Genomic DNA, 13869 nt, shown 5'->3' on the forward strand with positions numbered 1-13869 from the left:
CCCCAGCTCACCTGCAGACCCATGAACATGAGAATAAATGCTTCCAGTTGCATGCTGCTGAGGTTCTGTGGTTGTTAATGTTACACAAACTCTTTAGACTTGACCTGACAAATATGCATATCAAAGGAGAATAGAAAAGTCAACGTACTGGACTAAAAGTGGTTAATATTTATTAGACCTGGTACACTTACCTCATAGTTCTTTACAATGATTTTGCTGAGCATGGGCATTGAACATGTCCTTTCTGCTACCTTGAGGGCTTTGCCCTTGATTTAACTGTCTGGAAATTGTGTTTGCAAATTTCTGCCAAGTTGGCATAACTCAATTGCTTTTCTTTAAGTTCAATGGATTTGTTGATCCAGACGTGTTGAATGCTGACTTTGTGAATGTTTTACAATCCAGATTCCTTAGAGCTTCTTAATTAAGAGGAAAAGGATTAGCTGAGATTGGAAGTAGAAGCACATCTTTCGTGAATTGATAATTCAGTGGACTGGCCATTTGCCTGATAGCAAAATTGCTGAATTGGTTAATCTTGTGAATTGACTGTTGGTAATTTGACCATCTGGCAAACTATAGTTGGTGAATTGATTTTAGGTGAATTGCTGCTTTTGCACCTCGTGTGATGAGTGACAGGTGGTGGATGCTCAAGAGCTGTGGAATGAATAAAATATATCAAAATGATGTCGGCATTATTAGTTTTTATCATTTGGGAAGGGCTTGAGCCAGAAGTGAGATTGCTTGAAGCAGCCAGAAAAGAACTTATTTGAGAGCTCGAAATAGTGTTCATATATTGTCTTGCAACAAAAAATACCAAATGTCCAAACTAATACATGAAATCCATATTTGAACTTATTAATTGATATACCCTGTATTTGCATAATACCCTATGCATATTTCAAAGCCCTTTCACATTCATTACTTCATTGGCATCTCATTGTAATCCTGTGATGTCAATGAAATATGAATTAATCATTCTCAATGTACAGTTTTAGATGAAACATCATTTAGATTAGGTTTTAGCTGCAAGGATCAGAATCTAAACCAAGATAGAAGTCAAGAAGTTCACAGTCTGGCATAGAAATGTTCTCTATCTTGTTTCTCCATCCTTTATAGTATTAATTCCCAAGGTCACTGCATGGCCCCAAATGGCTGATGGAGCTCCAGTCATAATGGCAGCATCCTGTTATCCAAAAGCAGGAAGAGATGAAATAAGACATGTCCCCTTCCTTGAAGTTTCAAGGGAGGCTGGGTAATATAATTTTCATTCCAGGTAGGCATGTGCCCTCATAAAAATTCAGGGATTCTAATACTATAGAAGGAAGAAGGAGAAAATAATTATTAGGAACACTAGTGATTTCTGCTCCAGGGTAAATCAAGCACAAAGCGTGGGCACAAACTCAGATATTCTGATTCCCAGACCAGAAGTTTCCTTCATTGTGGTTTCCCATCTCAGTTAGGTTTTACTTTATGAAAATAATTTTGTTTAGTTTTTACTTTAAAAAAAGTCGACAGATAAAATTGTATTTATCATGTATGACACATTTTGATACACACACACACACACTCATTGTGGAATAACAAAATCTAGCCAATTCACTTACATTACTTCACAAAGTTATTGTTTTTGTCGTGATAACATTTAAAATATATTCTCAGTAATTGAAGTAAAATTTACATTCAGCAAAATGTACAGACCTTAAGTGTACAATCTAATGAGTTTTGACAAATTTATACTTCTGTGAACCAACTTCCCAACAAGATGCAGAATATTTCTATCACTCTGGAAACTTCTCTTGTGACTTCTTCCAGGCAATCTCCACCCCTTCTCAGGCAGCTACTGATCTAATTTCTATCATCATGAATTAGTTTATCCTGTCCTAAGCTTGTTTAAATGAAAGCATGTACTCTTTTTGTATCTGGCTTATTTCACTTAACATAATATTTTTGGGATTCATCCATATTGTGGGTTATGATTATTTTTATTTAGTGAGTAGCATTCCAAAATCATGTGTATATGTAAATATACATATACGTGTGTGTGTGTGTGTGTATACACATTTTTTTTTCTTGTGGTGGTGGATATTGGGTTGATTTCTTTTTTCTTTTTTTTGCTGTTATGAATAAAAGCTGCTAGAAACTTTTACATTCCCATTTTTTTCTGCTTTTATTTTAGGTTCTGGGGGTACGTGTTGGGGCTTGTTACGTAGGTAAATTGCGTGTCACTGAGGCTTGGTATGCGAATGATCCCATAACCAAGGTGGTGAGCACAGTGCCCAATAGGTAGCCTTCCAACCAACACCCCCACCCACCCTCCCCCCTCAAGTAGTCCCTAGTATCTATTGTGCTCATCTTTGTGTCCAACTGTTTTCAATGTTTAGCTCCCACTTACAATTGAGAACATGTGGTATTTGGTTTTCTGTTCCTGTGTTATTTCACTTCTGATAACAGCCTCCAGCTGCATCCATGTGGCTGCAAAGGACAGGGTTTCACTACTTTTTTATGGCTGTATAGTATTCCATGGTGTATATGTGCCACAGTTTCTTTATCCAGTCTACCACTGATGGGCATTTTGATTGATTCCATGTCTTTGCTATTGTGAATAGCTCTGTGATGAACATACAAGTACATGTGTCTTTTTGGTAAAAAGCTTTATTTTCCTTTGGGTATATACCCAATAGTGGGATTGCTGGGTTGACTGATAGTTTTAAGTTCTTTGAGAAATCTCCAAACTGCTTTCCACAGTGGCTGAACTAATTTACATCCCCACCAACAGTATATAATTGTTCTCTTTTTTTCTGTAACCTTGCCAGCATCTTTTTATTTGACTTTTTAGTAATAGCCATTTGACTAGTATGAGATAGTATCTCATTGTGGTTTTGATTTGCATTTCTGTAATGATGAGTGATGATGAGCATTTTTTCATGTATTTGTTGGAGACATCTGTGTCTTCTTTCAAGAAGTGTCTGTTCATGTCCTTTGCCTGTTTTTAAACACATTTCCACTTTTTTAAAAAAGCACATACTGATAGTCATTTTTCACTGCAAAATAAATTTTCACGTGGAGGAATGCGTATAGATATAATTTTAAAAGAAGGATCTGTGTTTTTTTTTTTTTTTTTTGAGACAGAGTCTTGCTCTGTCAGCCAGGCTGGAGTGCAGTGGCATGATCTTGGCTCACTGCAACCTTCGCCCTGCCAGGCTCAAGCAATTCTCCTGCCTCAGCCTCCCAAGTAGCTGGGATTCCAGGTGTTTGCCACCATGCCTGGCTAATTTTTGTATTTTTAGTAGAGACGGGGTTTCACCATGTTGGCCGGGCCAGTCTTGAACTCCTGACCTCAGGTAATCCACCCGCCTCGGCCTCCCAAAGTGCTGGGATTACAGGGTTGAGCCACCGCGCCCGGCCAGATCTGTGCATTCTTTCTAATAACAGGATTTAATTATAACTTGAGAAATGAGAGCATAGTCAATGGGTTAATCTTTGCTAGGTTAGGAAACAAAATCAACCTCTTATGGCACAATTTATAATCTTCTGTGAACAAATACAATTTCATACCAAAAATGTTTAAACAAATTTAGTTTCCTATAACAAACATTCATAGATTCATGCTTAACAATGATCTTCCTTAGATTTATGAAACCAAATTATTCAATGTAGAAAAGATTTTGACTGACAGACTTTCACAGAAACTCAACTTCATGATGACACGTTACAAAATAAATATAGTTTCTACTTAAGTACTTGGGGCTTTTTTGTAATTATTTGCTAATTTTCCTTGTGTTTCTTTATAAAGGATAATGCTGAATTCAGTGTTTGCATGCTCAAAAGCAATGTGCCAGATCTTTTCTGAAATCTAAAAATATCTCATTATAGTTTTCTTATCAATCATTAGTTGGAACTTGTGGAATCTTGTTTCAACTCTTTCAATCAAGGCTGAGTTACTGATATTTGTGAGTAGCCCTAGTACAGGGCACATTTCATTTTATGAAGTGCTCTTATGACACTTTTAAACTTTTTATTACAGAAAATTTAAAATATAAACAGGTGTGATCAAAGCAGTGTAATGAACTCCCATGTACTCAACACCCAATTTCAATGATTATTAATTCAGGACAACTTTTGTTTCACCTAAACCAGAGTATATCAATAGCAGCACTATTTACACATTGAATGAGATAATTCTTTGCTTGGGGGGACTGTCCTGTGCATTGTAGGGGGTTTCACAGCATCCCTGGCTTCTACCCACTAGATGTAAGCAGCACTCCTTTCCCAGCCAGTTTGTGACAATGGAAAATGTTCCCAGACCTTGTCGAATATCCTCTGGGGGCAAAATTGCCCCTGGTAGAGAACCATAACTCTACTATGGTGAATGATCCATAACTCATTCATACCAAAGACACAGAGAAGTGCTAATACAGTTTCCTGACACTTGTGGTCTCTATCCCATGGGCCCACTATTCTGAATAGTGTCACTTTATGTAAGGTCACATGTCTGAGTTCTTGATAAGCAGGGGGGCAGGGGTCGTTCATGAACTTCTGAACAGCCCCATGCAGAGTAAGTGCAAACATGGGGTGAATTGAATTTGTTCACAATTCCTACTGATTTCTGAACTTGTTTTCTACAAGGAAGTTTGAGATTTTCCTACAAGTGTGAGTTGTTTTCTGCAAGTTATTTCCTACAAGGAATTTGAGGTCCTAATCAGGTGGTCTGCCTGATTAGGAAGGGGAAAGGGTGAGGCTCTCTGGGGAACGAACTTCTCTCACCTGATCACTTACCTCCTCCCACGGTGTCTTTTAAGCTGTATGAACTCAGGGCTGAGCTGCCAGGCTTTAAGTTTTTTGTGGAACACCTTGGGGGGCAAGTCTACTTTGCTCGTTTTAAATTAGGTATAATTGAAACCCCAGTGGCTTAGCATTTCTCAGCATTTCCAAGCCTGAGGGTGCAGGGGAGCAGATCCTCTCCGTTTTGGAACTCCAGTGAGGCAGCAGCTCTGGCTGATAGTGTGGCCATTTGTAATGCTTCTTGATTGGCTAACTGGGAAACCTGTGTGAGCCTAGGGCCATTCTCAGGGTGTTACTTACCTCTCCGGGGTTAGACAGAACAGGCAACTGGTGAGAACAGCAAAGCCACAGAAACACTGGGGTGAGTTTTGTTTGTGACCATGGGTTTCTTTTGTACTAATGATTGATTCCACCTTGAAAGTAAAGAGAATGGTTCCAGGAAGGGTATAGCACATTACAAAGGGCTTTCGCCTCCATCTGGTCTTTGAGACAAACACAAATGCTAGGCTCTGGGATTCAGAGATGAAGAAGGCGTGGTGTTAGTCCTTGGGGAACTTTCTTCCTCAATATTTACTGAACACCAACTTACCAAATACTGTGCTAAGAAGGCTGGGAAGATACATATCCAGTATTATTCATCCTATCTACATTCATTGAAGGCTATTGCATGGCTGGCACTGCAGTAAGCATTGGAGGTGGAGTGGTGGGCAACGATCATCTCTGCCGTAAGGAAACCCACACTCCAGTGGGCAGGTGGCCACACAAAAACAATGATAATTCAGTGTGGTAAGTGCCGGGATCCCAAAATGTCCTGAGAGAAGAGGGGCCCCTGGCAGAGGGGGCCTGTAAACTGTGGAGCTGGCTTGGAGGGGAATCTGGGGCAGGACATAGGACTGGCCCTTAACTTATCCTGGGATGGGGCTGGGAGTGGGATTTATGGCACCTACCTGTGAGGCAGGCATTATCTGCATGTTACAGTTTAGACCTTGAGTCTCTGAGAGGTTAAAGAACTTTCTAGATCTTACACAGACACTCCCTGAAAAATATGACTATAAATCCAGGAGTCCAGACTGTTAGTGCTCTCTTCTGTGAGCAGCTTCTTGGTAAAGTTCCCCAGCTGATCTGAGATTTTGGGGCTGGCGTCTGTCCTTTCTTTGTTTCTGTAACTATATGTTCTATCAGTGATTTCCTTCTGGTTCATGGTGGTCTTTAATCACCTGAGATTGTCCCAATCATGGAAGCAAGGAAGCCTTGTGGTGTGAGTGGAAGTGATCTGGCTCCCAGGCTCAGGTGGCCTGGAGTGTTACTGTAGGAGAGGCTATGTGGATATACAAAACCTTAGCCACCTTGGACAGAGTTCAGCATGGACTGGGACAGCCTGCCAATCAGTCCCGAGCAGTCTTGGTGATGCTCTGAGGTGTTGAAAGCCTGGGCTGTGGAGAAGGATGTGTCAGAGCATGAGGGGGCACTGGGATGTGTGTGTGTGTGTGTGTGTGTGTGTGTGTGTGTGTGTGTGTATAGGGGGGTGTTGGACCTTTGTTGCCACTGGAGGATGGGACTGGAGAAAGCGAAAGCACCAGTAAAGAGGAGAATCATACATGGATTAAGTTGAGCTGGGCCCTTGGAAGGGGACAAGCTCACCAAGTGACCAAGTGTAGAATGTGAGAATTAGAGGGAGAAGCAGAAATAACAGGAGATGTTGATTGTCAAAGGAGGTCCACTAGGGAGATCTCTTCTAAAGACTCTGACTGGTATGTGGAGAGGTTGAGGACACTGTTCTGCAAACCAAGGATAGAAAAGAAGGCCAGGAGCAGTGGCTGATGCCTATAATCACAGCACTTTGGGAGGCTGAAGTGGGTGGATTGCTTGAGCTCAGGAGCTTTAGACCAGCCTGGGCAACATGGTGAAACCCTATCTCTACAAAAAATATAAAAATTAGCAGAGCATGGTGGCACATGCCTGTCGTCCTAGTTACTCAGGAGGCTGAGGTGGGAGGATCATTTGAGCTGGGGGAAGTCAAGGCTGCAGTGAGCCAAGATCACACCACTGCACTCCAGCCTGGGTGACAAAGTGAGCCCGTCTCAAAAAAAAAAAAAAAAAAAAAAAAAAAGGAGAAGGAAGTGGCATGAAGGAAAGCTGTAGGCACAAGATAATTTAAAACACTCATCTAACATGGAGACAGTAACACTATCCTGGCTGTTCCACATCATCCAATGAGGGACTTATTAACTTCCTAATAGAGCTCCTCCTCTAATCTGTTTCCACTGGACAGCCCTTTCCATACTTTAGTTCTACATACTACAGACTTTGTCTGATCCTGCAGACAATGGGGAATCATCAAGCATGTTCATCAACTAAAAGGAAAAACACTTTGGGACTGTTAGGGTCCTCAAAGGCCCTAACAGTCCTTCACAAATTGGTACTAATGTGTATCTACAGCTTTATTTTTTTGCTATTCTCCCCTTTATTCCAGCCACACACAAAGCATTTGTACTTGCTCTCTGCCTTCTTGGAATGCTCTTCCCTTCTACACATAACTAACTCCTACTCACCTTTCAATTTCCAACTCACAAGCATCTCAGCTATGCAAGGGCTTTCATGTAATTCACCCACTGAGTGAAGAAGTCTTTTGTATCATTTCAGATCACACCACCCAAATTGCTGCCTCTTGATGATGACCTCTTGGCTAACATACACAACATGACTGAATTCATTTTTCTGGGACTTTCTCCCAACCAGGAGGTGCAGAGGGTTTGCTTTGTGATATTTCTGTTCTTGTACACAGCAATTGTGCTGGGGAATTTCCTCATTGTGCTCACTGTCATGACCAGCAGAAGCCTTGGTTCCCCCATATACTTCTTCCTCAGCTACCTCTCCTTCATGGAGATCTGCTACTCCTCCGCTACAGCCCCCAAACTCATCTCAGATCTGCTGGCTGAAAGGAAAGTCATATCTTGGTGGGGCTGCATGGCGCAGCTTTTCTTCTTGCACTTCTTTGGTGGCACTGAGATTTTCCTGCTCACTGTGATGGCCTATGACCACTATGTGGCCATCTGCAAGCCCCTCAGCTACACCACCATCATGAACTGGCAGGTGTGTACTGTCCTGGTAGGAATAGCATGGGTGGGAGGCTTCATGCATTCCTTTGCACAAATCCTTCTCATCTTCCACTTGCTCTTCTGTGGCCCCAATGTGATCAATCACTATTTCTGTGACCTAGTTCCCCTTCTCAAACTTGCCTGCTCTGACACCTTCCTCTTTGGTCTGCTGATTGTTGCCAATGGAGGCACCCTGTCTGTGATCAGTTTTGGGGTCCTCTTAGCATCCTATATGGTCATCTTGCTCCATCTGAGAACCTGGAGCTCTGAAGGGTGGTGCAAAGCCCTCTCCACCTGTGGGTCCCATTTTGCTGTGGTTATCTTGTTCTTTGGGCCCTGCGTCTTCAACTCTCTGAGGCCTTCTACCACTCTGCCCATAGACAAGATGGTGGCTGTGTTCTACACAGTGATAACCCCGATCCTGAACCCTGTTGTCTACTCTCTGAGAAATGCTGAAATGAGGAAGGCCATGAAGAGGCTGTGGATTAGGACACTGAGACTAAATGAGAAATAGAGGCTGAGTCTTGGTATTGATGCTTGGGTTTAGAATGACTGTTGAGTCCAAACTGAAAGAGCAGAATAGGTTGAAGGAAAGTTCACAGGACCTGTTAGTTGCAGATTATTCTACCTGGCCTCTCTCTTTAAAAAGTTCATTTTCATAACTTGAATAATATTTCTTTTTGTGGAGGTACTAATTTTTTACCACCATAAATAACACTGTAGTTAATATTCTTGAATAGACATTTTTAACCATGCTTCTGACTTTCTTTTAGGCTTATTTCCTAGAGTGAATTTAGTGTTAGAGTGTAAAGACTTTTGGTGCACAGTGTTACACTGAGTCACCTATCTTATGAAAGTGCTCTTGACAGAATAGAATCCTGTCATTAAACACTTTTTTTGGGATAAGAAATGATTTTACATTGTTTCAAAGTATCTTTCCTTAGGACACCAAGGGGTATTAATTACAGAGAGAAAAATGTAACTTTATAGCCCTTCCCCTCTAAACCATTGCCCAAAGTGAGTATCACCAGAAATAAGATCCATTGATGCCATGTGCCTCTTGATATGGTGCACTGGAGAGGCACACAATATCATTATTGTGCTATTCTTACCAAAAATACATAACCTGAGTCTAATCATAAAAAAACACAAGGAGAGCCCAAAGAAAGAATATTCTGCAAAATTACTGTCCTTAACTCTTCAAATGTGTAAAGATGAAGAAAGAAGAATTACTCCGGATTAAAGATAGGTGACAAGTAAAGGCAACATGTGATCCTGGATTGGATCTTGGATATTAGATAGAGGACATTTGTGAGGCAAAACTCTGTAGATGAGATAATAAAATTACATGAATGTTAATTTCCTGATTTTGATCATTGTACTGTGCTTGTCTCAAAGAATGTTCTTGGATTAGGGAATTGCTTATTGAGATATCTAGAGATGAAGGGACATCATATTGGCAGCTTTCAAACATTTCAGAAAAATTATTATTTTTATTGTATATCTTTAAGGTGAGCAACATACTGTTTTGATATACCTATACTATACACAAAGAAATTATTAGTCAAGCAAATTAACATACTTATCACTTTGCAGAGTTTGCTTTTTTTTAATGGTAAGAGTACCTAAAATCTACTCTCAGCAAATTTCCAGTATACAATACCATATTATTTACTATAGTCCTTATGTTGCACGTTAGATCTCCAGACTTGTTTATTCTATGTAACTACAAGTTTGCATCCTTTGACCTACTTCTCCACACTTCCCCTGTATCAGAAAATTTCTACCCATCTGTTTGTCTACATATCTATTTATTGAGAGAATGAAGGATAAAGAAAATGTGGCAAAATACCAGTATTTGGGAAATCTGGATTAAGGGAAAACAAGAATTCTTTTTTGGAAGTTTTTGTAGGTCAAATCATTTTATAACAAAAAGTTAATAATAGGGGAGGGGTGAGGGATGAGAAATTATTTAATGGTTACTGTGTACACTATTTGGGTGATGGCTACACTAAAAATGCAGACTTCACCAGTGTATAATATATCCATCTAACAAAACAACATTTGTACCCCCAAATCTATAACAATAAAAATAAAGTTTTGTAAATTAGAAAGACATCTTACCGTTGTTTAATTTGCATTTGTAATTTTTTGCAAGGGTGAACGTTTTTATATTTAATTGGTTTTGAGCCTTATTTACAAAGTTTTCAATGTTTAAAAGCTGACATTTCTTTACAGTAAAATCTATCAGTTTTAAGTTTTATATTTTATTTTTCCTCTTTTATTTTTAGTTGACACTTAATAATTGTACATATTTATGGGATACAGAGTGATATTTTGACACATGCACACAATGTAAAATGATCCAGGATAATTAGTTTTTAAAATGATTTATTCCATTGTTTTTGTGTTTAGATTATCCTACACCATTAATTAGAGACATATTTTCTTTGAAAAATTACTTAAATTTTTATTTTACTTTTGTGCAAGGGTAATCTTCATTGAGTTTTAAATAAAATAAAATGAAAAGATACACAAGTGAAAAGTGTCATTTCATTCCTTTCCCCATTTCTACTTTCCCCCTTTCTCTTTTGGTTTCCTTAGTTTCCTGTATTTTTTTCAGAGTTTCTTTTTTTGAGACAGAGTCTTGCTCTATTGTCCAGGCTGGAGTGCAGTGGCATGATCTCAGCTCACTGCACCCTCTGCCTCCAAGGTTCAAATGATTCTCCTGCCTCAGCATCTGAGTAGTTGGGACTACTTGCACGAGCCACCATGCCCGGCTACTTTTTGTACTTTTAGTAGAGATGGGGTTTCGCCATGTTGGCCAGGCTCATCTTGAACTTCTGGCCTCATGTGATTAGCCCAATCCAGGTCTCCCAAAGTGCTGGGATTACAGGCCTGAACCACCTTGCCCTGCCTCTTTCAGAGTTTCTTTAAGCAAATACAAGTATAATATGTATGTTCTCATTTATTTCTACATTTTACATGAGTGATCGCATACTATATAAATGCATCTGAAACTTATTAACAGTGTATCTGGGAGTTTTAAAATATTTGAACAAGGAAATAGTCTTCATTCTTTTCTTATGGTTTTGTGGTATTCATAAAATGAACATACCATTATTTTCTTTTTTTAATTTATTCCTTCTAAAAAAAACCCGGGATACATGTGCAGAATGTGCAGGTTGTTTACATAGGTATATATGTGCTATGGTGGTTTGTTGCACCTATTGACCTGCCCTCTAAGTTCCCTCCCCTCACCCCCCACCCCCCACCAGGCCCTGGTGTGTGTTGTTTCCCTCTCTGTGTCCATGTGTTCTCATTGTTCAACTTCCACATATAAGTGAGAACATGTGGTGTTTGCACACCATTATTTTCTTAGGTAGTCTTCTACTGATGGGTATTTGGATTGTTTTCCAATAGTGTGGCAGCAAATAACCTTAATTTAAATATGTAAAACTAATCTGTAAGTTATATTTCCAAAAATATAACTGCTGGATCAAATGTAAGTTTTTCAAAGCTGGAGATTTCACATGTCCTGATTTTAAAATATATTACAAAGCTATAGTAATTAAAAGAGTGTGGTACTGGCATAAAGACAGACATAGATCAATGGAATAGAATAGAGAGCCCAGAAACAAATCCACATGTATATGATCCACTGTTTTTTGACAAGGGTGCCAAGAATACACAATGAGGAAAGAACAGTCTCTTCAGTAAATGGCATTAGGAGAACTGAATATCCACATGCAGAAGAATGAAGTTAGACCCTTATATCACCCCATACACAAAAATCAACTCAAAATGGTTTAAAGACTTAAATGTAGAACCTGATACTGTAAAACTCCTAAAAGAAAACATAGGAAACGTAGGGGAAAAGCTTTATGATGTTGAGTTTTGTAATGATTTTATGGGTTTGACAACAAAAGCATAGGTAACAAAAGCAAAAATAAAAATGCAAGACTATATCAAACAAAAAAGGTGCACAGCAAAAGAAACAATCAACAGAGTGGAAAGGCAACCTAAGGAATGGAGGAAAATATTTGCAAGCCATATATCTGCAAAGGGCTAATCTCTAAGATATATAAGGAACTCATAAAACTCAATAGCAAAATAACTAATAGCCTGATTTAAAAATGGGCTAAGAACTTAAATAGACATTTCTCTAGAGAAGATATACAATGACCAACAGTTATATGAAAAGGTGCTCAACATCATGAATCATCCAGAAAGTATGTATTTCTTTGTAATTGGATAGAGATGACCACATTGCCCTTCATGGTAGTCATACCAACTTGTACTCTCACCAACAAATTTGTCTTTCCTGCAAAATGTATTGTTAAATTCTGAGATTTTGCTAAACTGATAGATGAAAAATGGGAGCACAGTATAATTTAAATTTATATTTCTCTTATGTTGAATAACGTTGAAATAATTTTATTTATTTATTTTTTCTCAAACAGGTTCTGACAGATCTTTTCATATATTTAAAGGCCATTTGTAGTTTTTGTAAACTGTTTCTATTATTTATTCATTTTTGGGTTGTGGTTCTTATTATATTCTAATAATTATTTATATATAAAAATTAGTCCTTTCCAAAGTGAACTGTAGATTTTTGTCCTGGTCATTGGTCTTTTGACTTTGTTTATGATTTTTTTTTAACATACAGAAGTCTTTTCTTTTTATGTAAATTATCATTATTTTCCTTTATGGCTTCTGGAGTATCCAGAGCCATGTTGTTTCTTATTCTGGAAGTTGTACAGAATGTTTTAATATCTGGTGGGCTAGGTCCTTTTTGTTGCTCTACTTTTTCAAACTTCTGGATATTTTTAAAAATATGTTTGAAGTCAAATGTATATTTTATAAATACTTATAAATGTATTTAGAAAGAATAGACTCTATAATGCTATGAGTCTTCCTATCCGAAACCATGATACATCTTTCCATTTGTTCATGTCTTCTTTTGTGTTCTCCAGCAGAGTTTTAACATTTTTTTGCCCCCACAGGTCATGCACATTTCAAGTGTTGCCTATTATAGGGAATTGTTTGACATAGGTATAAAAGCCACTGATTCCACATATTATTTTTTTGCTACCTATAACACATGTCAATGCAAATAGGCATACAACTGTCATACAGCAAACTCAGTTAAGTCTCCACTCTATCCTTTGGCATTCTGATGAACACATTGCATAAAAGAGTCATTCCAAAATAGTCTGCAGAGTTAGCCAACCATCTAGTTGGATCAGGCAACAGAATCACCAACTGAACTCACAGGACCAAATAGAGCTCTTCTTGAAAGGCATCTGGCTGTGATGCTTGCTAGAATCATTTTGTAACCTTCTTATTATCGAACATGTAAACATATATCAAAATAGACAGTATAGTATAAAGAATCTCTTTTACCCATAACATAATTTCCACAGATAACTCATGGCTGAGCTTGTTTTATTTATATCCGCATCTACCTCTTACCTCATCCCCCATAACATTTTGAAAAAAACTTAGGCATTATGTAATTTATTTTGTAAATGTTTCAGAATATATCTTTAAAAGATAATGACTCCTTAAAAATTTATCCAGAATAGTATTATAACTCTAATGGTGAATGGAATCATATCATTATGAAATGTTCCAGTTATAGTAGTTTTCTGCTTTTAAATATATTTTGTATGATATTATTATAGCTTCACCAGAGGTCTTTGAGTTTGGATGGGTAAGTCTTTTTCCATTCTTTAACCTTCAACTTTTCAGTGTCCTTGTGTTTTAGGTGTGTTTCTTGTTAACAGTATAGGTTTGAATTTCATCTAGTATATCCATTTTGGTTTAAAATTAGATGATTTATTCCATTCTCATCAAATATAATAACTGATAAATTTGCATCTAGACCTACAATCTTACAAACACATTCCAATTGTTTCATCTGTTCTTATATATTTTGATTTAATCAAACATATTCTGTTTTCCTTTATTTTTAATTTTTAAAATTTTC

At 38.1% G+C, this 13869-nt stretch overlaps 1 protein-coding gene across 1 annotated transcript; it reads left to right on the top strand.

Annotated features, from left to right (window-relative positions):
• The first annotated feature begins 1972 nt into the window (after positions 1-1972).
• On the top strand, positions 1973-8391 carry LOC100993694 (olfactory receptor 4X2). Its single transcript, XM_003815168.5, has one exon. It carries the CDS (start codon positions 7480-7482, stop codon positions 8389-8391), a length of 912 nt encoding a protein of 303 aa, XP_003815216.1. The 5' UTR covers positions 1973-7479.
• The last annotated feature ends 5478 nt before the right edge of the window (positions 8392-13869 follow it).

Source organism: Pan paniscus, chromosome 9 (genome assembly GCF_029289425.2).
Source record: "Pan paniscus chromosome 9, NHGRI_mPanPan1-v2.0_pri, whole genome shotgun sequence".
Taxonomy (NCBI): Eukaryota; Metazoa; Chordata; class Mammalia; order Primates; family Hominidae; genus Pan; species Pan paniscus.

Bases quoted from the DNA above. Each gene is read 5' to 3' on its own strand.
- LOC100993694 (XM_003815168.5), top strand. From the start codon at position 7,480: ATGACTGAATTCATTTTTCTGGGACTTTCTCCCAACCAGGAGGTGCAG.